The following is a 22153-nucleotide window of genomic DNA, read 5'->3' as shown; positions in this document are numbered from 1 at the left end:
TTAATCAATGACACAATTCAAAACAATATATTTTTTGAGGATCTAGAAGACCTCAAGTGATAATTGGTGATAGGGTCAGTGGGAATTTTTTCAAGGATTATTGTATTTACAACTTTAATTGCAGAGAACTTAAAACTATTATTTGAATGCTGTTTATTAATTGTATGTTTTTCTCGCTGCTGCAAATGGTATTTATCTAGGTCGTAATATATAGAATTGATTCTCAGATAAATTTATTACAAAATAAATTTTTATTAACTAGTACATAAATCACATACATAAATCTATATTATCAAATGTTACAATTTCTTCAATGGAAGGCTTTGAGATATTACTTTTTATTATTTAATTGGTGCATAATAGTAATTATATCATTGAACACAAAGCTGTAATTAGATAAGTCCATTTGGAGATGGCATTGAACATCAGGCACTATTATTTACATCCACTTGGAGATGATTTTTTTTATTAATTCTGTCCACTCTCTCTCTCTCTGAACACTGATGATTTGTTTTCCAAGCCCATTAAGACTAAGCCTACAATGACAAGGGACAATACCCAGCAGATTACAACTGTAAATAAACAATATACATATAATAAAGTTAAAAAAATATTAAATATTAACAGTAGCCCAGATTATACATTAAACAGATGAATACTACTATATTCAATGAAATTATTGCAAACTTTTAGCATCAAAGTAGATATTTAATCAACTTTTCTCTTTTACTTTAGATGTTTCTAAGTAATTGATGACATTGTGTATCTTTAATATCAAATATTATAGTAATTTTATTGAATTTAACCTTAAAAGAGCCATACCTGGCTGCTTCATTTAAGTTTTTAATGTAAAAAACTTTAACATGCTAGATTAAAGCACTTGAGCTTGGCATTTGTGAGAGAAATAAGTTTATACTGTAATTTATTCCTTTAATTTTGTAGACAATTTACAAAATTAATATTTTAAATTAATATATTCCAGCTAATCCTCTTCCTCCAAGTAATTTCTGTATATTGCGTCAAATTGGTAATCACGGTCTCTTAGTCAGTTGGACGACACCGAAAGAAGGTTGTCAAATAGGAGGTTACCAAGTAAGAAATCCAGGATAAATAGTTTGCCATAAATCTTTATAGCAGGTTTAAATAGTTTTATGTTTTCAGATATATGTTGAAGGAAAACTTCATCAGAAAGTGCGAAGTCCGGAATGTACCAAAGTGATTCTGTCTAAACTAAATGTTTTCCAACCGCTGAACATTGGTATATATTCCATATCCACATTAGGGCACACGTCGGAGCCTGTGTTCGCTTTTCATCCCGGTTCTTCGCAACTTGCTATAAATAACAATAATGTACCATTTATGGTAACATATTTCTTTTTATTATACATTTTATTCTCATTAAATAAATATATCTGATAGAATTTGTTCTGATTACAGTGCAGGACGGAACATAGTTGTGTATTGAGGATATACGGAGAAGATAATGAGTGTCGGGAATTTTCTGTACAGAAAGGAAGTAATGTACTTGTAACCGGTGTTCCTGATGATGATGGATTTTGTACAGTAAAGGTATAGAAGTGTCAAAATATAGTAATTAATTTAATGAATTATTTTAAACTTAGTAGTAACTGTGAAGGTTAGTGCAAAATTAAAATTTACCACAAAGGCAGACAGGATATGTTAAAAATAATAATTGATATATTTTTTACAAGTAAACAATTTTGCATATATATACAGATTCTTCATTGGAAATTCCAACATCACGATATATTACAATAGCATGCGAAGTTATCGCTAGGACAATAGTTCATTATATCCAAATGTGCGGTACCAATCCCGATTGTGATAATATGAAGCTCAACCTTAAAACTAATCTTATACATTAACTTAACAATAATGGAAGGAAAAGATAGATACAATAGAAACAGGGATATCCTGGATTTTGTTCGGTGTATTTGCACTATGTGTACTGCTGGAAAGGATACCACACGATATTCTCCAAAAATTTGACTCGTTTTCTTCTTCTTCTTCTATGCTTAAGATTTTTCCTTTCACTGTTGTCGGTTCTACCTTAAAACTGGACCCCTTCTCTTAATGTACTTCCAAGATCTCTGGTTGTTGCTAATGTAACTCGGAGCATTCTCCTTACGTCCATATACTTCACAGTCTAGCAAGAGAATGCCTTGTCCGTTGTCTCCGTTGTCCTCAGGGTCCTGTTCACTCTTTGTTCTTCACATTTCTCAGAACTGGTCATCCCACCCAAGGGACAGGGATTTAGATAAGAAATAGATAAGAAAGTTCTAGAAGGAAATAGAACAATAGGACAAAGGGTAGAAAGAAGAGATTAAACTAAACTTAAATTAATATTTACAAAAATATAGCATACACAGGTTCCACTGTACAAAAGTATATACTTATTAAACTTACCTCATAATAAATTTCCTGAACTTTATAAAATAATAAATTGGAAAAAAATCAGAAATTGTTTTGTTACACAGAATTATTAAAATAAAAAATGATAAATAATTTTAATTTAAATGGTATTATTTATCATTTTTTGAACTTTGTAAATTTTTGGGAAAATTTTGTGTATGCTTGGGAAAATTTTGGATCCTAAAAATGGACCTCTTTTCATAAGTTGTATTGCACCATATTACTTCTTATTGCCTGCAGATGACTACATTTAGTCAAGCATAATGACAGCAAAAATTCAACAGGACAGCCAAGGAGGTAAATTCCCTGACTTTTTCACAATTTTTGACATATTTCCTATCTTTCCTTGACTTTTTCTGAAAACTAATGAAAATCCCTGACTTTTCTTAGCTTTCCAGGTGTGTAGGAACCCTGACCATAGTATGAATTCAGAAGGATCACATTTGAGAACTCTTTGTATTCAAATACACAGAGGAACAACAAGAACTTTTTAGAATGGAATATTTCTCAATTTTGCATTTGAATAGGCCCATCTTCAGATAGAATTAGTTTAACTTGGCTGAAATTTAACAATAAAATGTTTCTTATATACGTATAAAAATGATTTTACTATAAAAATGAATGTAACTGTATAACATTTATCTGGTATTATTTGAAGATTTAAAATTATTAAACCTTTTCAAAATGGAAACAAATATACAGTACAATGCAATTCCTGTTTACACAGTGTATACACAGATTTCAGTGTATTAAAAAAAATTCTTCTTCATAAAAGAAATTCATAAAGGTCTCACTCAAAAAAGGTTTCACATCAAAAACTGAAATTTTTTAAAATCAGACTATTTTGATAGAGGAGAAAGTTTCTTTATCTGTTTAGCTAAAATTTTAGTTCAAATAAAAAATATGGATACGAAAGTTAACTTTGTCATCATTTAATTCATATAGGATTATATAAAAAAAATATGTTATCAAGTTATTACATTAACCATAACAGATAAAAGTTATTTTCTAAATCTGTATAGACATTTTTGTCTTTTTATCATCACATCTCTTTGATTTTAAATATTTTTAAGAATAAACTTAATCTGATATTTTATTCTTATTACAGCAAATAATTTCAGTTGCATAACAAACAAAAATATAATTTGTTTTTCAAAATTAACATACACAGCTGTGACCAGCCCCAGTTACAATGGTCATCTGAATTGCCTGTTTGCTCAGTGTCCCATTTCACACTGTATAATGGTAAGTTAATATCTTATGATTTTATAACAAGGAGGAATAAAAAAAATAATAAGTTATTAGTAAAATAAATTTGTATTGTATAACTTATATTTAAAAGTACTTATTTACAAACAATTCCATACTAAGATTATTCATTTTACCTGGTTCTATATGTAGCCTTTCAGGACCATCTTGAGGACCATTTAATACATTACATTCAGCAGTAATAGAGACAGATATGAAGAAGTCATCATCTCTGTTACCAATCTGATTTGAAAAAAAAAAATTTTATAATTTTTGATTAAATTAAAAATTATTCCATTTCAATATATAACTAATAATAAGTTTAAATAAAAAAATAATCCAATAAAATCACTTCAAGTTTTTGTTTAAGACTTCTTATGCAGCATATTACATATTTATATAAATTTTCATTATAATATTTCTTCTATTACCAAAATTGATTTATTTCAAATTCAATTTTCTTTTGAAAAGATGTACAATATAAAAACTTTAACCAATTTCAAAATAAAAAAATGTTTCAAATGCAAAAAAGTATAAAATCTCTGCTCCATGTAAAAATGTTTAATATTTTGAATGATTATCATAATGTTATATAAAACATTATATAATTACTCTCACAGAAAAAGTTCTCTTCTATATTATTTGAGTTATTTTATAGAACAGTATCAGTTTATAAGAAGCGACAATTAAATGTTACTACAGGTTGACATTCAAAAATCCAACCATCAGTAATCCAGTTCCTTCATATTTCCAGCAAGGATTTCAGAGTGCATTTTTGTATTGGTGCACCACTGTTTTCTGAAATGCTTAACTAAAATTCTGTAGAACTGTTTATTTAGAATATGTAAAAAAACCATGTTACACAGTGACTGCTTGTCGGAATGAAACTGACTAAAAAAGTACATAGCAAGCCTATAGTACGCTCAGTGCACATGTCACCATTCGTCACTCAAGCTTAAAAAGGGGATTCCCCAAATTTCAGGTTGAAACTTAATTGGTTGTAAATGCGAGTGGTAGTTAAGCAGATAGGTCATAAAGTGAGGACTACCTGTAGTCATTTTTATACTGATGATCATGCTTTCCCTCTGATATATATATAATAGCTGGAAAAGTAAAATTAACATGCCAATAATGTGCAAATAAAATGAATTTTTTCCAGGTGTTTAAATACTAACTGTTATAATGTATGAAGAAAATAGGGTTTTCTCACAGCTGAACCCTTTTGAAAATTGTCACTACATGCTGCTGTTTAGCATGTAATATTTGCAAATGTCTATGGTAATAAATCTATCATGTATTGATGTCTGAAGAAATGTTTTAATAATCTTTTTATATTGTAAAATAACATTAAACTTGCTGTTATATTATTGTCGACTGGGGACTTATCATATTAGTAGGACAATTATACTGGTGTGCCAGTTATTTGCAAAAGGAGTTCTTAATCAGAGAAATAATTTTTTTATTTTTCACTTGTTTTTTTCCCTATACACATAACACACATTATATTCATGTTTGGACCAATAGGTCCCTATTCAGCAGGTTTACCACAACGCTGTTCCAAAAACAATTTGTATAACAATTAAAAATTATATCACAATATACTAAAAAATTTGACAAAAATTTAGTAAACTTACAATTTTCTTGTATCCGATTACATCAAAGTATGCAAAATACATACCCAAAAGAATCACCATTATAACATTGTTTAAGTACATATTTCTATATTAAAAATTTAAAAAAATTTTTTTTAATTTACAAATCTTAAAATTATTTACAAAATAGATTTAACTTACTTAACCATCCTTGTTCATTTGAACAAATAAATTACCCATCACTTCAGTCTTTTTATATCCCTTGCCTGTTACTGACATCATCAATTATACTCTGCCATGATTGGTGGATTTCTCATCCTAGGTTATTGTTGATTTTATTGCTATATCGTTTTTATGTAGATATGTTCATATAACTGATATTTAAAATTGTTACTTTCTTTTTTCTTTATTTTAATTGTGTTTAAATTTATTTCACATTCATTACTATTGCACCACTGCAGAATTTGCATAATTTTCCATCATCACCGTATATGTTCTTTTATGCATATTTTTAATTTCCGTTTGGTTTCACCTATATATGTTTTTCTTGGTTTACAATTACAATCAAAAGAATAAACTACGAGGCATGTCCGAAAAGTAAGTACCGTTTTGGAAAAACTCGCATAAAAAATATTTTTTCAAAACAATTTATTTTTACATGAAAGAGCATGTCTGAAACTATTTTTCTACATAGTTACCACCATTGTTCAGACATTTGTCATATCGGGAAACCAACTTGTTTATACCCTTTTCAAAGAAAGATGCTGCCAGTGAAGACAGCCACTGCTGAACATTGGTTGTTGCAACAATCTCATGCAAAACAGTATTTGAAATTTGTGGAAACTCATCGCAAAGCAATCTTATTGTGAACTGTCTGTTTTCGGGAATTTTTTCATTCACTTTTGCAACCAAACCATCATTGACAACAGAAGGTCAGCCACTCCATGCTTCGTCATGAACATTAGTGCATTCAGCATTGAATTGTTGAACCCACTTTCTAACCATTCCATCACTCATTACATTTTCACCATAAATCTCTACAAGTTGACAATGAATTTCAACTTGCTTAACATTCTTTGCGTTCAAAAACTGTATTACAGAATGCACTTCACAGTTGGCGTGATCGGCAATAGTCTTAAACATTTTGAACGCTCACTAACACGTGGAAAAACAACACAATCCGGCTGTAATGGCGTCACTGGACTGACAATCAACCAGAGAGATGTGTGCACAGGCGCTGAACTGCGATACTACCACTGCAATGACGGTTGAACGAAACGGTACTTACTTTCCGCACACGCCTCGTATTTCTTTTTCTTCCATTATATCAGGTTATTTTTATCTGACCTGTGATACAAATGTTTCTTGAATAAATCATTTTTTTAGTGTATTGTGATATAATTTTTGTTATACAAATTGTTTTTAAACCATTGTGGTAAACCTGCTGAAGAGGGACCTATTGGTCTGAAACACAAATATCATGTGTATTACGTGTACAGGGAAAACAACAGGTGAAAAATAAAATAATTTCTTTTTTCCGACTAAGAACTCCTCCTTTTGTGAATAACTGGCACACCATTATAATTGTTCTAATAATATGATAAGTCCCCAGTCGACAATAATATAACATAGTAAAATATAAGGACATAAAGGCCATTAAATTAATAACATTAAATTAAAATTTATTTATCATTTTTTGAACTTTGTAAATTTTTGGGAAAATTTTGTGTATGCTTGGGAAAATTTTGGATCCTAAAAATGGACCTCTTTTCATAAGTTGTATTGCACCATATTACTTCTTATTGCCTGCAGATGACTACATTTAGTCAAGCATAATGACAGCAAAAATTCAACAGGACAGCCAAGGAGGTAAATTCCCTGACTTTTTCACAATTTTTGACANTATTTGTGATATAACTGTAGTAGAAATTAAATTAAATTTCTGTTCTAATTAAATTTAAGTATTAATTTACATATAAGTAAATAAAATAATTTTAAAATTCTTTCAAATTTTAATCATCAAAAATTGAATCAAATTTATAAAAATAAAATAATCAAAATTTTATCATTTACTCATTTTATAGTATTTAAAAATAATATATAAATACTATATGTAGTAGTTTTCATGTACTTAAAAAAATATACAGTAATCAAAACATTTCTAAATATGTACAATTTTTAATGAGCTTTCCTCAAATTTTAATACACTTGCAAATATTTTGAAGGAAAAAAATTCAAAATTTTGTGATTGTAAAAATATTTTTGCTGATCTCAAGTTTAACAATTCTTCCATTATAAAGTGTTTTTCAAAAGATAAACACAATTTGTTTACATCCATTTGGTCAGAAATATAATAGTTATAAATAGCTTATTAAAAGCATTTGCATGACAGCAAAATTGGATCATTATTTTTATGTCCAATCCAATAAATTATTTATATTTATTTATATATTTAATTAGTAAGAATAATAATTAATATGATAGTAGCAAATCAATCATGATTAGTTACTTTAATAATTAAAATAATTTTTTTGAAAGTTCAGATGAATCTCTCAAAAGTTTGCAGAAAAAATTGTATTAATTCATCAGATTAACCTTATCAATTAATATAATGCTTTTTGAAAGATTTTAGGAAATTAATTAAAAACAAAAATAGTTAAGTAAATGTAAGATTGAATACCAAAGAATCATACAATGATATGAATAATTATTTGGATCATTATTTTTGTGTCCAATCCAATAAATTATTTATATTTAAGTTTGTTTATATTCTTAATTAGTAAGGTATTAGTGATTTTTGTATTTATTTTATCATAAAACACTTAAAAGCTTGCATTATCTTTCGCTGTGGATCCCTCACAGAGAAACATAATGCTATTTTAATCTGTAAATGATCCAGCTGATCTAAGTGAATTGTCACAGCAGAGTGAAGACAATCAACAATTTCCATGCTATTCTATATTTTATTTAAATTTTTTAAATATTTTTAATTTTATNTTATCATTTACTCATTTTATAGTATTTAAAAATAATATATAAATACTATATGTAGTAGTTTTCATGTACTTAAAAAAATATACAGTAATCAAAACATTTCTAAATATGTACAATTTTTAATGAGCTTTCCTCAAATTTTAATACACTTGCAAATATTTTGAAGGAAAAAAATTCAAAATTTTGTGATTGTAAAAATATTTTTGCTGATCTCAAGTTTAACAATTCTTCCATTATAAAGTGTTTTTCAAAAGATAAACACAATTTGTTTACATCCATTTGGTCAGAAATATAATAGTTATAAATAGCTTATTAAAAGCATTTGCATGACAGCAAAATTGGATCATTATTTTTATGTCCAATCCAATAAATTATTTATATTTATTTATATATTTAATTAGTAAGAATAATAATTAATATGATAGTAGCAAATCAATCATGATTAGTTACTTTAATAATTAAAATAATTTTTTTGAAAGTTCAGATGAATCTCTCAAAAGTTTGCAGAAAAAATTGTATTAATTCATCAGATTAACCTTATCAATTAATATAATGCTTTTTGAAAGATTTTAGGAAATTAATTAAAAACAAAAATAGTTAAGTAAATGTAAGATTGAATACCAAAGAATCATACAATGATATGAATAATTATTTGGATCATTATTTTTGTGTCCAATCCAATAAATTATTTATATTTAAGTTTGTTTATATTCTTAATTAGTAAGGTATTAGTGATTTTTGTATTTATTTTATCATAAAACACTTAAAAGCTTGCATTATCTTTCGCTGTGGATCCCTCACAGAGAAACATAATGCTATTTTAATCTGTAAATGATCCAGCTGATCTAAGTGAATTGTCACAGCAGAGTGAAGACAATCAACAATTTCCATGCTATTCTATTTTATTTAAGAACTTTTTACATTTTTAATTATTATAAAATGGCAAAAAGCTTAATTCTTAAATTAAGGATTATTTTATATGATAGTAGCAAATCAATCATGATTAATAATTTACTTTATTTTCATGACCTTAATAATTAAAATATTTTTCTGAAAGTTCAGATGAATCACTCAAAAGTTTGTAGAAAAAATTTTATTAATTCATCATATTAATCTTATCAATTAATATAATGCTTTTTGAAAGATTTTAGGAAATTAATTAAAAAGAAAAATACTTATGTAAATGTAAGATAGTGTGCCAAAGAATCATACAATAATATGAATAAATAGTAAATTTTGAAATATTAATTATATCTTTAAATAATATTTTTAAAATAAATTTTATATTAATATAATAAATTATGACAACTTAAATATAATAATGTTCAAATAACTTAATAATTTCAAATACTGTAAATGATAGATAGATAATTAATAATCTACCAAATAGAACAGACTTGCTAAGACTATATGAATGTTCAACTGCAAGTGCAAGAAACATTTGAAAACGATTTGAAAATTGTATTGCAAATTAATACAGAAATTACTTTGTTACTATCTCTCTAAAGTTAAGAACAGATAACAGTGGGTTAAACAAATATTTTGCCATTTATAGTAAAGTGGAACTGATATTTCATGTCAACTTAATGTACCTCACTACATATCTTTTTAAATTCCTGTAAAGAGTTTCACAAGAATTTACTTTTTATTCACACGCAACTTTACAATACTTCAAATTTGACTATAGTAGAGATTTACAAGGGAGAGTTTGTCATCTTAAATAGTGATTCCATGAAAAAAAGTGAGAGAGAGAGGGAGAGAGAATTATATTACTAATAACGTACAACTACACACCGGAGTTTACTAAATAATACGTACCTCCGAAACCTTTAACCGATGTGAATAAATTTAACATCACTAACGTTTTCAGACCCCTCCTGGGTCCTTCTTCAGGTAAAAATCGTCAAACTAACCATTTGTTTCGAAAGAATTTTTCAAAACATCGAACGATAGAACAGCATTACGTGTTCCATATTCCCAAACGTAAAAGTTTCCATGTCATAGCGGAGGCAATTGAAAATATTTTTCTTTTTCTTTTTTATATAATTACTGTTGTAAGATCTTTGATGTTAAGCAAAAAACACATTATATGCATACTGTCTACCCTTTCGTCCTCCTTGCTTAAGTTTACAACTCCCTTAATCTTCCTGTTGCATTAGGGCTTGCCAAGCCAAAGATAGAGAGATTTCATCCGTGGACGAAATCTCTCTATCAAAACGAGCAGTTGGGATCAGGTGGAAGGAACACATCCGTGACATTTGACTTAATAAATGTTCCACATCCTTATCCACTTACGCGCCTGATCCAGAGATCATAGCAGACTTCTCAAATGCCAAGTTAATCACCACCACCCCATATGCAGACCATCTCAAGTGGTTAGAGCAGATAGATATATACAGGGCATACAACAATTCATCACCCATTAATTCCAGGGATAAAATCTCTCTATCTTTGGCTTGGCAAGCCCTAATGCAACAGGAAGATTAAGGGAGTCGTAAACTTAAGCAAGGAGGACGAAAGGGTAGACATTATGCATATAATGTGTTTTTTGCTTAACATTAAAGATCTTACAACAGTAATTATATAAAAAATAAGAAGAAAAATATTTTCAATTGCCTCCGCTATGACGTGGAAACTTTTACGTTCAGGAATATGGAACACGCGATGCTGTTCTATCGTTTGATGTTTTGAAAAATTCTTTCGAAACGAATGGTTAGTTTGACGATTTTTACCTGAAGAAGGACCCAGGAGGGGTCTGAAAACGTTAGTAATGTTAAATTTATTCACATCACATTAAAGGTTTCGGAGGTACTGTACATCTTGCGGCCCGTGTCCTCCTTGTTGGGTTGCCTTTTCTTAATTCCTAACGAAATTCTAAGGTTTCATTTAATTTTTAAATTAGTTACTCATTTTTATCACAAAATTAAAATATTTATTAACAGAAAAATTTGTTCTAGTGGTATAATTCAGTTGAGTACAAATTAGTACCATTGTATTTGATTAATTCAATTTTGATATATGCAATAGCATTGAGGAATTAACTAGTATACTTTATGAAATGTACTTACAATGCTCTTCTTTATAGCTTGTGCCCCCCCCCCATTTTTTAAAATCTGCAGGTGCTGCTGATTGATACACATTGATGATTTGTAATATTTTATATACAAAGTTAGTACCATTACTAAGCAAATGGAAAAACATAATTCTAATCTATCTATCTGTCTCATTTGATATGGATTAGATTCTACACAAATTAATTATGAATTATCAAAATTAATATAATGAAAATGGAATATTTGATAATTTTTAATATCTAGTGTACAATGCACTTAATATGATTCTTATTTAAAAAGAGAGATAAATTTCTATTAAAATTTTTATTTACTTCTTAAACAATATCATTTAAGATCATCACTGCAATATATACTGAAACTTAACTTTAATTTTGTTTTTTTGCTAATTTTTTATTTTTGTGTTCTATATTTGTTTCTTACATGTAATTTTTGTTTAATTTAGTTTAAAATTTCTATTTTCCCTGTAGATGAAAAAGAAAGACTACTAAAAAATATACGAGACTGATTGTTGGCATTAGACTTGAAAAATATTTATTTAAACATGCAATTATTGATAAGAAAACTAACATTTACAAAGCTACAAAGCATCTTTATATATATATATATATAAAGATGCTATATAAAGATTATATATATATATAAGATATATATAATTGTATAAACAATTTATTTATATTATAGAGCAATATTAAATTACTAATATAACTATGTCATAAAAGAATAAATACTTCATTTTACTGTTACAAAGATGATTTACTAAGAAGCCAAAATTTATAAGTTTGCTTGAATTTCAGAAATAGAGATACAACTTTCTACGTAAAATACTGGTGCCACTAAGTATCACCTCTAGAATCAGCCTTTAGAATTTCTGGTACAGTTCAAAGATAATGATGAACAAACGTTTTTGATCCTTAATCTAGATCTGCTCCAGATTCAAAACTTGTTCCAATTGCAGAATGTCAAGAATTTTGAATGTTTCCAAATACAAATTGCTTGAACCATTAATGTATTGATAATAAAGATGTGAATGCTTGCACCCCATAATTATATTTTAATGCTGAGGCTGATCATTGGGGGAATAATAAATATTTACTGATGTGGATGGTCTTCACAGGCGAAATAAAGATATTTAAAGACTTAATGTTAGGAACTTATAATTTTTGTAATTGAATAAAATTTATTAACTAATGCTATTTTGTTTATATATTGCTCATTTCAATAAACAAAAAGTTTGTTTAGAATGACATTAATTGAGTAATTTATCAAGTAAAATTATAATATAACACACAAAACATTTCACTTACAAAACATCTGTAGGCTTCATCCAAACGAGATTCTCTTTGATTAAAAACAGCAAAATAATGATCTTTTCCAACATACCAATCTCCTAAACACATATATTGAACCTCTAAAACAATAAACATTTTGAAATTTAAAGAAGTTTTGAAATATTAAGCTGAAATGCAATGCAATTTTTACATTTAATGTTAATTAATAATTAAACCAAATGATTTATAGATTCTTTAATTTAGCTATATTTTGGCTAAAAAGAATTTAAATTATTTGTAATTATTGAAATAATAAATATATCTAATCTTAATACATAACTTAATTGAACAAATTATATTTAAAAGATACCTGCATCAATAGTTGATTCCATTCCAGGACATTTACGATAATTAATAAAAAACTGCTGATTTTCAATAAAAAATTGAGTTCCAGGTTTCTGACATGCAGTGATATTTGCATTTGGATTTCTACAATCACCAGTAAATAAATATTTGTTTTGATATGAAAATTTCCAAACTCCTTCTAAACTAGATCGACAATTTTTAGGTGTTGGTTGCTTGGCTAATTATAAATTAAACAATTTACTTATAATTATGTAATTTTAATAATAACAATAATAATACTTTAAGTCAAAAATGTCTCACCAAATAATGTAAAATATTTTTCTTTATTTGATAAATACTTGCAAATACTTTCAACAGAAGGTTCTTCTCCATTCTTCAATGTAACACATCCAGCTGTAATAAGAATTTTGTTTTTTTTTTTGGAATAAAAATTATACTTTAGATTATTCTACAAAAAAATATAAATAATATTCACAACTCCACATAAAACATCTTAAAATATTTATAATGAGAAAAGTTTTTTTTGTTATTTTATAAATACTGAGTAAGATCTAAAGATATTGTATATGTTTAAGAAGATTACTGTCCTATTATAAATTACAATATTATTTTCAGTTTGCATTTTCTATATAATTAAGTACAACAGTTAAAATAAAACTTAAATAAAAAATAAAATAATGTAAGAGAAAAATATAAACAGAACAGAAGTTTTTCAAATATATAATTATTTGGGTTGTTCAAATGATGATGATAATATTCCTTGTCACAAATGCAACATAAAACAGTAGCGCCACCTGCATATAGAATGTTTGAGAGCATGCTAAAAGCAATCTGGTTTCATAGTCAGTAGTAGTACAGAAAATTTGAACATTTAGCACATCTGTAAACTTTGTAATTTCATAATAGATTCATCCAAATTAGCTTAATGAGTAGTTATCCAATTGTTGCTGTTTATGGAGAAAATTGTTTCCTAAACTCCTGTATAGTGTTGATGGCAACAATTTCAAAAGTGATGCTCAATCATAACAGACCAAAACAAGCACTATGGGCAAACAAAGAAGTCTAGTATTTATTATTAATAATTAAATTCTAAGTAATTTGGTACTACAAAGAGGCATTAGGTGTCATCTCTTATTAAATTTAATAATTATAATTAAATTAATATTTATGAAAGAATTTAGAATATTCTGGAAGAAAAGAATCAACCTGGAGGTGGATTTGAACCTGCAGCTCCTGCTTACCACCAGTTATGCTACCTGGTCCGTGTAACTCTTTGCTTCCAGACATATTTAACATATAACCATCTAGAGATGTTTATATATAATCCTGCATTATTTTAAAACAATAATGCAGAAAACAAAATCTAAATTTGTAAATATTTAAAATATTCCAAGCCTTTTGAAGCAAACATAATAAAGCATTTTTCAAATGTTACATTATTGAAAAGTGCATATACTTTTCTATAATGAAGCATAACTTTATTAATATTTTAATTTAAATTGGAGAGATTTATTTTTGTTTGTAATGTAAAGTTACTTTGTACATCCAAAATATGACAACAAATAAAAAAATGAAAAGTTGTTGTTTATACTAGAAAATATGATCTGTCCATCCAATTGGATCCTGAACTATAAAACAATTTTCTAAATCTACTAATATTTATTAATTAATAAGCTAAAAAAAATGAAGGACAATGAAATAATGCATTCAACTTTATAAGGCCAGCATTTAAATTATAAACCTCTGGCATCAAATTAAAAGCAAGTGAAAATAATATTGATTACAAATAAGTCTATATTCAGTTATTAGTTTATCATATAGCATAATAAATTTTAACTGATAAAATATTTATGATTAAAAATACGTATTTATTTATTATGTAACAATGAAAAGATTTACATATTTATTATGAATATTTAATTAGTTAACATTAAGGGTGCACTGATTAATCAGTAAGTAATCGGCCATATCGGCCACTTAGCCGATTAATCGGTATCGGCCATTTCCCCAATTAATCGGTTTCAATAATCAGCCAAGTTTACATTTTGGTATTTTTGTTAGAATGTTACGTACAATGCTAGTAATAAAAACTAATAAATTTCTGTTATATATTTATTATTTATTACATGACAAACTGAATATTAAAAAAAATTTACTAATCAAATTATTCCTTTTATCAATACATATTCTAAGTATAATATAACGTATAATATAAAGTTTAAACTTTACATAAGAAAAAGTATTGAATAGGTTAAGAAAAAAAATTAAATTTTTATATGTTTCATAAGTTTAAAGTTTAAACATATAAAACAAATAAAAATTTAATATTTAAACTGTAAAACCCTTAAATTGTAATGCAAAAACATGAGAATTTCATCATTTTCAGGGCATAACCTATTTTTTGCCGGCTCATAAATGTTACCTCCAGTGCTGAAAATTTTTTCACTTTCAATGGAAGATGCTGAGGCACTTAAATATTTCATAGCTATTTTGCTCAAATTAGGGATAAATGTAAATATGTTTCTAATTCTTGATCGAAACGTTTGTTCGTCTCTTTCGTTTTTTTTTTTTTTTTTTAAAAACATGCTATTCTTCATTCTTTCGTTTACCAGAAGCTAATTCATCAAATAAATCAGAAAAACTTAGAAATTCACCTCCATCTTGATCACCTCCAGAAGTAGAAGCTTCAGAATTTAATTCTTATTGAGATTTCCTCTAGCATATCCTCTTTTTGAAATTTCATTTTGAATCTAATAAAAATGACAAGCATAAAGACTTGTTTTCTATATATGCTGAAAATCTTTTTTTATTGGATTTTCTAGTTCTTCTGTTGTGGTATTAATGCCACTAAAGGAACTACTGATCTTTGCTTTTGATAAGAATAATTTCAGAGTCTCTATTGTGGGAATTATTGAAGATGAAGTGGCTTCTCGTTTGCTGGCTTTCCACAGTAATTTCTTTAAATGGTTTTACAAGTAGAACAATTTTTTCAACGAGAGACCACTGATATGGGCTCAACGTAGGAATTTTATTATCTGTAGCATATGTGACAAGGGCCTTTTGCTGTTCCAACATGTAGTATGAGAATTCCAGTAGTATCTGTTCTTATCCAGAGGTGCTGGTGACTTTTGGTGAGCAGCTGCTGAAGTTTGTTTGTAGGCTTTTGAATGTGTTAATCTGGATGAAAAGGTGATATTTAACGATCGGATGGATTAAGGAAAGAATATTCGTTGGTTTGGAGTGAAAATTTTCGAATTTTTTCGAAATTCATCGATGGAATGAACTTAGAATGTTTGGTGATTGAGGAGGTAAAACTGAAGTAAATGAAGGAGTTGTGAGTACATAGAATGATATAATTAGATAATAGTGTGCTTATATAAATAGAAGATTAAGTATTTAAGTGGTTTAAAGGAAGATTTTTTGACTTTGAACGATAATATTAGAGACAGACACTTGAAAGACACCCGTGAGGGGCGTGGCATCGATTGATAGATGTGGAAAAATTAGTTAAGATTTGATTAAAATTTAATAAAAGTATGAGAATTCCAGTGAGTAGGAACATCTTGAATTAATTTGTGTTTCTGCAAACCTAACTTTTCTTGCAAATCTTCCAATTTGATTACAGTTACAACAGAATGATTAAAATGTGTGACAATATTTCTATTAACTGTGATTATAGTTTTCACATCTTGTTTAGAAAATATGCATTCATTTAGTGTCAGCTGCAGCATATGTATAAAGCATGATAATGCTTCTAAGTTGCAATTCCTAATTCCAGCTACCAGATTTGCTGCAGAATCTCTTAGTACTAAGAGTATCTTAGTACTTGTCAACTTATACTGTTCAAGAACAATTTTTAACTGTTCACTGATTCGTGTAACTGTGTGGGAACCTTCAAAGGAAACAATTTGCAAAACAGCTCTTTCCTGCTGAAAATCATCCTTTAAGCAGTGGGCTGTTACACTTAAAAAAGGAGAATTATTTGTAGTTTCTGTCCAAATATCAGCGGTTAAAGAAATATATTTTGTTTCTGTTAAACACAGAAACACTTCAGCTTTTTAAACAATGTCGAAGTTTCCATGCGTCAACAATTAAGTGTTGAGATTTATTTTAGAAACAAAGGAAGAGATTNCCCTTCTCCCTCTCTTCCGCCACCAGTTTACACCTCCACCGTCGTCTATCCTCAAAGGTAAAGGGCAAATAAAACTACATTTTTTTAAATCAATTATTATTCTATTATGGTTATTTATACATTTACAACTACAAAATGCATTTTTCAGTGTTTTCCTTACTATAGTTATTTTTTTATGTACTACTTAGCTTTGAGTGTGTTTTTCGTGTTGGAATGACTTATTTAGTTTTACATGTAATTGTATGGAGAAAAATGATTCACCTTACGACATTTTCATGATATTATCTCAGTTTCAGAATGGATTAATTTCGTATCCTGAGGTCTCTTCGTGGTGCCATATCAGATTCCTGACATCGGCGACACCTGTCGTAGGTTAGTAAGTAGTTAGTAACTTGCCAAGGTGTATACTAGGGAAAGTTACTACCCAGAGTGGTTTCCCGTTGCCTTCTCTGGGGCGCGATGTTACGTGAGTGGAATCCTGAGGTACCACTGTATTTTTAATGCATTTGTATCATTGAAAACTTTCACTTAAAAAAATATGTATTTTTTCGTATACTTTTCCCATCCATCCTTCCCTCCTTTATGCTAAGTTCACCTCTTCCATAAACCAACTCAAACACCCCTCAAGGCTCCTTTAGTCAACTCATTGACAGGACTAGCTTACAGACATGTGTTCCTGTTATACTGTTATGTTTCATGTGCATCCAGGTGTTTCTGTAATAAGAGATTTTGTTTCTTGTGCTTATTAAAAACAAAATTGCATTAGTTATTTCTATTATTATAAAACACTTAAAAGTTTCATCTAAAGTGTGAATCTATTTAAAAGATGGTATATGTGATTAGAAAGCTTTGAATTCAGCATGGAAAAGGTCTCATTAAGATAAGTCCCTTACAACGAAACTGCACAGTTTGAATCTTTTAATCATACAGCTGATCTAGGTAAATTGTCACAGCAGAGTGAAGACAATCAACAATTTCCATGCTGTATTCTATTTTATTTAAATTTTTTAAATATTTTTAATTTTATTTAATTTATATAAATTAACAAAGCAATAAAATATTTGGTTATTTTTAATTCAGTTTGACCACTGACTTTTCAGTATTTTTGTATTTTGAGAATTTTGCAGGATTAATGATTTAGCAAGACCATGATCTACAATAACAACAATATATCATGGACTGTTAATTATATACTGTCCCTAAAGCACTATGAATTGCCAGAAACTTAAATTAACTATATATGAAGTGTATACTAGTATTTATGTTTGGTACCAGTGACACATTCTTTTTTGGAGCCATAACTGGAGTTAAATGCAAGTAAAATGAGCTAAAATTTAAAAAGTAAAAGGAGTTAAAAAAACAGAATATAGAGGACCAACAGCTGAAATACAGACACTTCAAATAAGCACATGCTATTCTCAATGTTATCTGTCAAGAACAAGATATAAATCCCTGATTCATATCTTGAAAACCCACCCATGTATCCAAATTAAAATGCTAAAAACACATATTTGCACAGCAACTAATGATTCTAAATAAAATAAGATAAAAGTATTGATTAGGTTATTCCCCAATATAAAATGTGATGCAAAGATGCAAGTTATCGAACATATCTTAATTGGCTATGTAATAAGGCTAATCTATACTAATATTATAAAGAGGTTAAGTAAGTAAGTAAGTAAGTTTGTATGCAGCAGGTAATCTCCGAAACTACTCATCCGATTTCAAAAATTCTTTCACCAATATTTAGAATGGAACTTCAGGGTGGACATAGGCTGTGTATTATTCTGTTAAACATTCATATAAATTAAAAGATATAATCTAGGTTAAGGCTTTTATGTCCAACAGATGGCGCTACGAGTACGACGCCCTAAGTTTGCTTTTCTATGAGGCATTATGCATTTCTGTGAAAATGAACTAAAGCAGATCATCTTCTATCTATATAAATAAAAATGTAATGTTCGTTTGTTCCTACCGATTCCTTTGAAATTTTGACACAACACTGTATTCGAATTCACATGTGTTTTTATATAATATACATGTCGAAATTCAACCCTACTGAAGGGAGATGGTTAGGATTAAGGCTTACGGTAAAGAACTCTGCTTCTATTTATACTATTTTAGATGCGGGTTTTTGCGTTTTTGATTGCGTTTTAATAGGGTACGTCAACAGAATGTACACAAAGAAGAAATTTTTCGAAAAATCCCCCCAAGTGTTATAAATTTATAATAGATACATTTTGAGCCACATTCGGGGTCTGCTAGTAAATTACAAAGATATTACATAATTTGAACTAAAGATAGACAGTTAAATTACCATCTTGTATTAAATTCAATAATTATAAGTAAACTAAATTTAAAATATTCTGGAAGAATCGACTGATTCAGATGTGATGATTTTCTTTTGAATGCATTTAAGGCAATTTTACAAAATAAGAGATACAGACATAGATGATATGCCCAGGGCCGGATTAACCCACTTTGGGGCCCTAGACATTTTCTTCTTACTGGGCCCGCTCCCAGCTCTTTCAATTAATAAATCTTGTTACTATTATTTCTGTTAAATCACATATGGACACTGCAGCTGCTTAATAAAAAATAAAAGCAAAGTTATTTAACAATATTTCACAGGATGTTAAGAATACATATAGTTATTATTATTCTTATCACTATAAAAAAAATTCTAAATTATTGGGAGTTTTCTTTCAATAAGAATAAACATAAGAACACATTTTCTTTAGATTTTTAGAATTCACGATAACCATATAAAAAGCAATATATTTTTGCTTTTTGTTTATTATATACAGTTGTCCAACAGAAAAGTAAACTATCTTATTTACAAATCTTTTCAAAATAGATAAATGTCTAGGATCCAGTCAAACTGTCTCATTTGTCTATGCGATGATCAGGCCCTAGATATGCGATATGAAAGACTATTTTAGTAGTCTGCAGATCGTATAACTGAGAAAAATTGGTTAATTATGTTACAATGTGCATTCAAATTTTTTTTTATTATAAAAAGTTCTTTATTATGTAAAATATGAGGTAATGAAACAAAATGGATTAATATTAAGTAAATAATTTCTGTGAAATATACACAGAAAAAATACTTTTAGTTCTGTTTTAATTAAATTTTATATCTAAATCATTATTTCATATGGAAAATTTGTAATTTAATTCTTTAAATATTGTAAATGAATTGGATTTCTTATCAGAACAAAGCATTACATAGCTGTTGATAATTATATGCATTTTCTTTTTTTCTTTCAAATCAAATTTTGAATAGGTTATGTGGCAGTAAAGTTCAAAACACACACATACGCCGATTAAATTCAAAACTTATATATATATATATNTTATGTGTTGATTTTCGGTATTCGTGGTCTTTGTATGGGATCTGTGCCTGTATATTTAGTGAGGGTTTCCTGAAATATAAGTGAGAGTGTATTAACTAAATCTATATCTATGTTATCAGTGATGGGTGAGGAAGTGTCTGTAGTATCATTAATGGCAGTTGTATGTGTACTATTATCAATGCTTGTTGCTGGATTATCCTGACAGGTTACATGATCTTATGTTAAATGTTTCTGTCTGTTGATGTATTTGATCAGCAACCTGTTGTTTGATAAGTTCAAGTTTTGGTTGTGGGATAAGGTTGTTGTGTGTAATTGTTCTTTTTTGATCAACAACCCTTTGTTTGGTGACAGTGAGGTGAGGATATTGTTGTGTGAATCTATGGTGTAGTTGTTGTCTGTATGCTGTCATGTTTGTTTCNAACGTATGTACAGTTACAAAGTTCACAAAACAAACATTTACAAAATGTTAATTATAACAAAGTTCAACACATTTATCCACTACAACAGGTCCGTCGAAAAGACACCTTGCGACGAACTAACTCTAAAGTCATTTACAATCCAACGAGACGAAACAACCTTCGGGGGATAGCTTAGACGAACTAAAGTCAAGCGTGAGTTCCCTTCATGCGTCCAAGGCGAACTGAACTTCTCGCCACAACTCAATCCTTTTATAGGATTGAAGAAGAATTGGATTCCACCAATCAGCGCTTAGCAGCGCTACAAGACGTCCGCCGATGGTGCGATGTCTCTCAACCAATCAGCGGTCGAGTCTTCAAAAGTGGTCCGATTGCTGTTCGTATGATCAACCGTCGTTCATCGAATGATTGGAAAAGCGCGGGAAAACTGTGTGCCAGACGATTTTTATCCTGACAGTGGCCTTCATAATTATCAAGAATTAGAACTACAAATTTATCTTCTAATATATCAAGCATAAAATAACAATTCAGATAGGCTACTTGCATAAAAACAAAAGCTCTTGTATAACTAATTTCATATAGATTAGGATATGTTTCATCTCTCATTTCTAGGAAAATAAAAATAAGTATCTGTAAGAATGAAGCTTATACATCATAACAAACCCCTTTAATATGTAACATCTAATTAAAAATTGAATATTTCAAAGAATTAACAGTAAATATTTAATTACAAAATTGTTCATATTTTGAAAATTTATTCCTTTCATAAATTTTCACTTATTTAAAAAAAGAATCAAATCATTCAAAAGAAATTTGATTTGAAAAAAAACAAGAAAATGCATATAATTATCAACAGCTATGCAATTCTTTGGTCTGATATGAACTAATATAAAATTAAATGAAAGAAATCCAAGTCATTTACAATATTTACAAAATTAATTTACAAATTTCCCATATGAAATAACAATTTAGATATAAAATTTAATTAAAACAGAACTAAAAGTATTTTTTCTGTATATATTTCATAGAAATTATATACTTAATATTAATTACATCTTACAAACATGAAATTTAAAATGAATAATAGCAGCACTGTTACTTAATTAAATCTAAGTATAAGTTTTAAAATTAATAGTGGATATGTGCTACACTTTAAATACACATAGTAAATACAAGTGAAGATAAGATATAAGACGACCAAGTTTTGTTGTATTTTACCAACCAGAAAACAGTTTAAAAAAAAAAAATATATATATATATATATATACAGTATA

The 22153-nt window shown here is 28.1% G+C and overlaps 1 protein-coding gene and 1 long non-coding RNA gene across 2 annotated transcripts in view; one reads left to right on the top strand and one right to left on the bottom strand.

Moving 5' to 3' along the window:
* Positions 1-13136, bottom strand: part of LOC111617800 — a 33212-nt gene extending 20076 nt beyond the window's left edge. The window contains exons 1-3 of the mRNA XM_023359103.1: positions 12980-13136; positions 12646-12749; positions 3819-3924 (exon numbers count right to left, since the gene is read on the bottom strand). Of these exons, the coding sequence (XP_023214871.1) occupies positions 3819-3924; positions 12646-12749; positions 12980-13001 (232 nt within the window). The 5' untranslated portion in view covers positions 13002-13136. The remainder of the gene's footprint in view (positions 1-3818; positions 3925-12645; positions 12750-12979) is intronic.
* LOC111617801 lies at positions 959-1596 on the top strand. The gene is made up of 3 exons (XR_002755484.1): positions 959-1092; positions 1162-1362; positions 1438-1596. It is a non-coding gene; the product is annotated as an uncharacterized LOC111617801 (long non-coding RNA).
* Positions 13137-22153: the final 9017 nt, after the last annotated feature.

This window comes from Centruroides sculpturatus, unplaced genomic scaffold, assembly GCF_000671375.1.
Source record: "Centruroides sculpturatus isolate CEXI.00-Female unplaced genomic scaffold, Cexi_2.0 scaffold277, whole genome shotgun sequence".
NCBI classification, from domain to species: domain Eukaryota; kingdom Metazoa; phylum Arthropoda; class Arachnida; order Scorpiones; family Buthidae; genus Centruroides; species Centruroides sculpturatus.
Note: the sequence above shows the minus strand (reverse complement) of the source record. Positions and strands in the feature narration are given on the sequence as shown.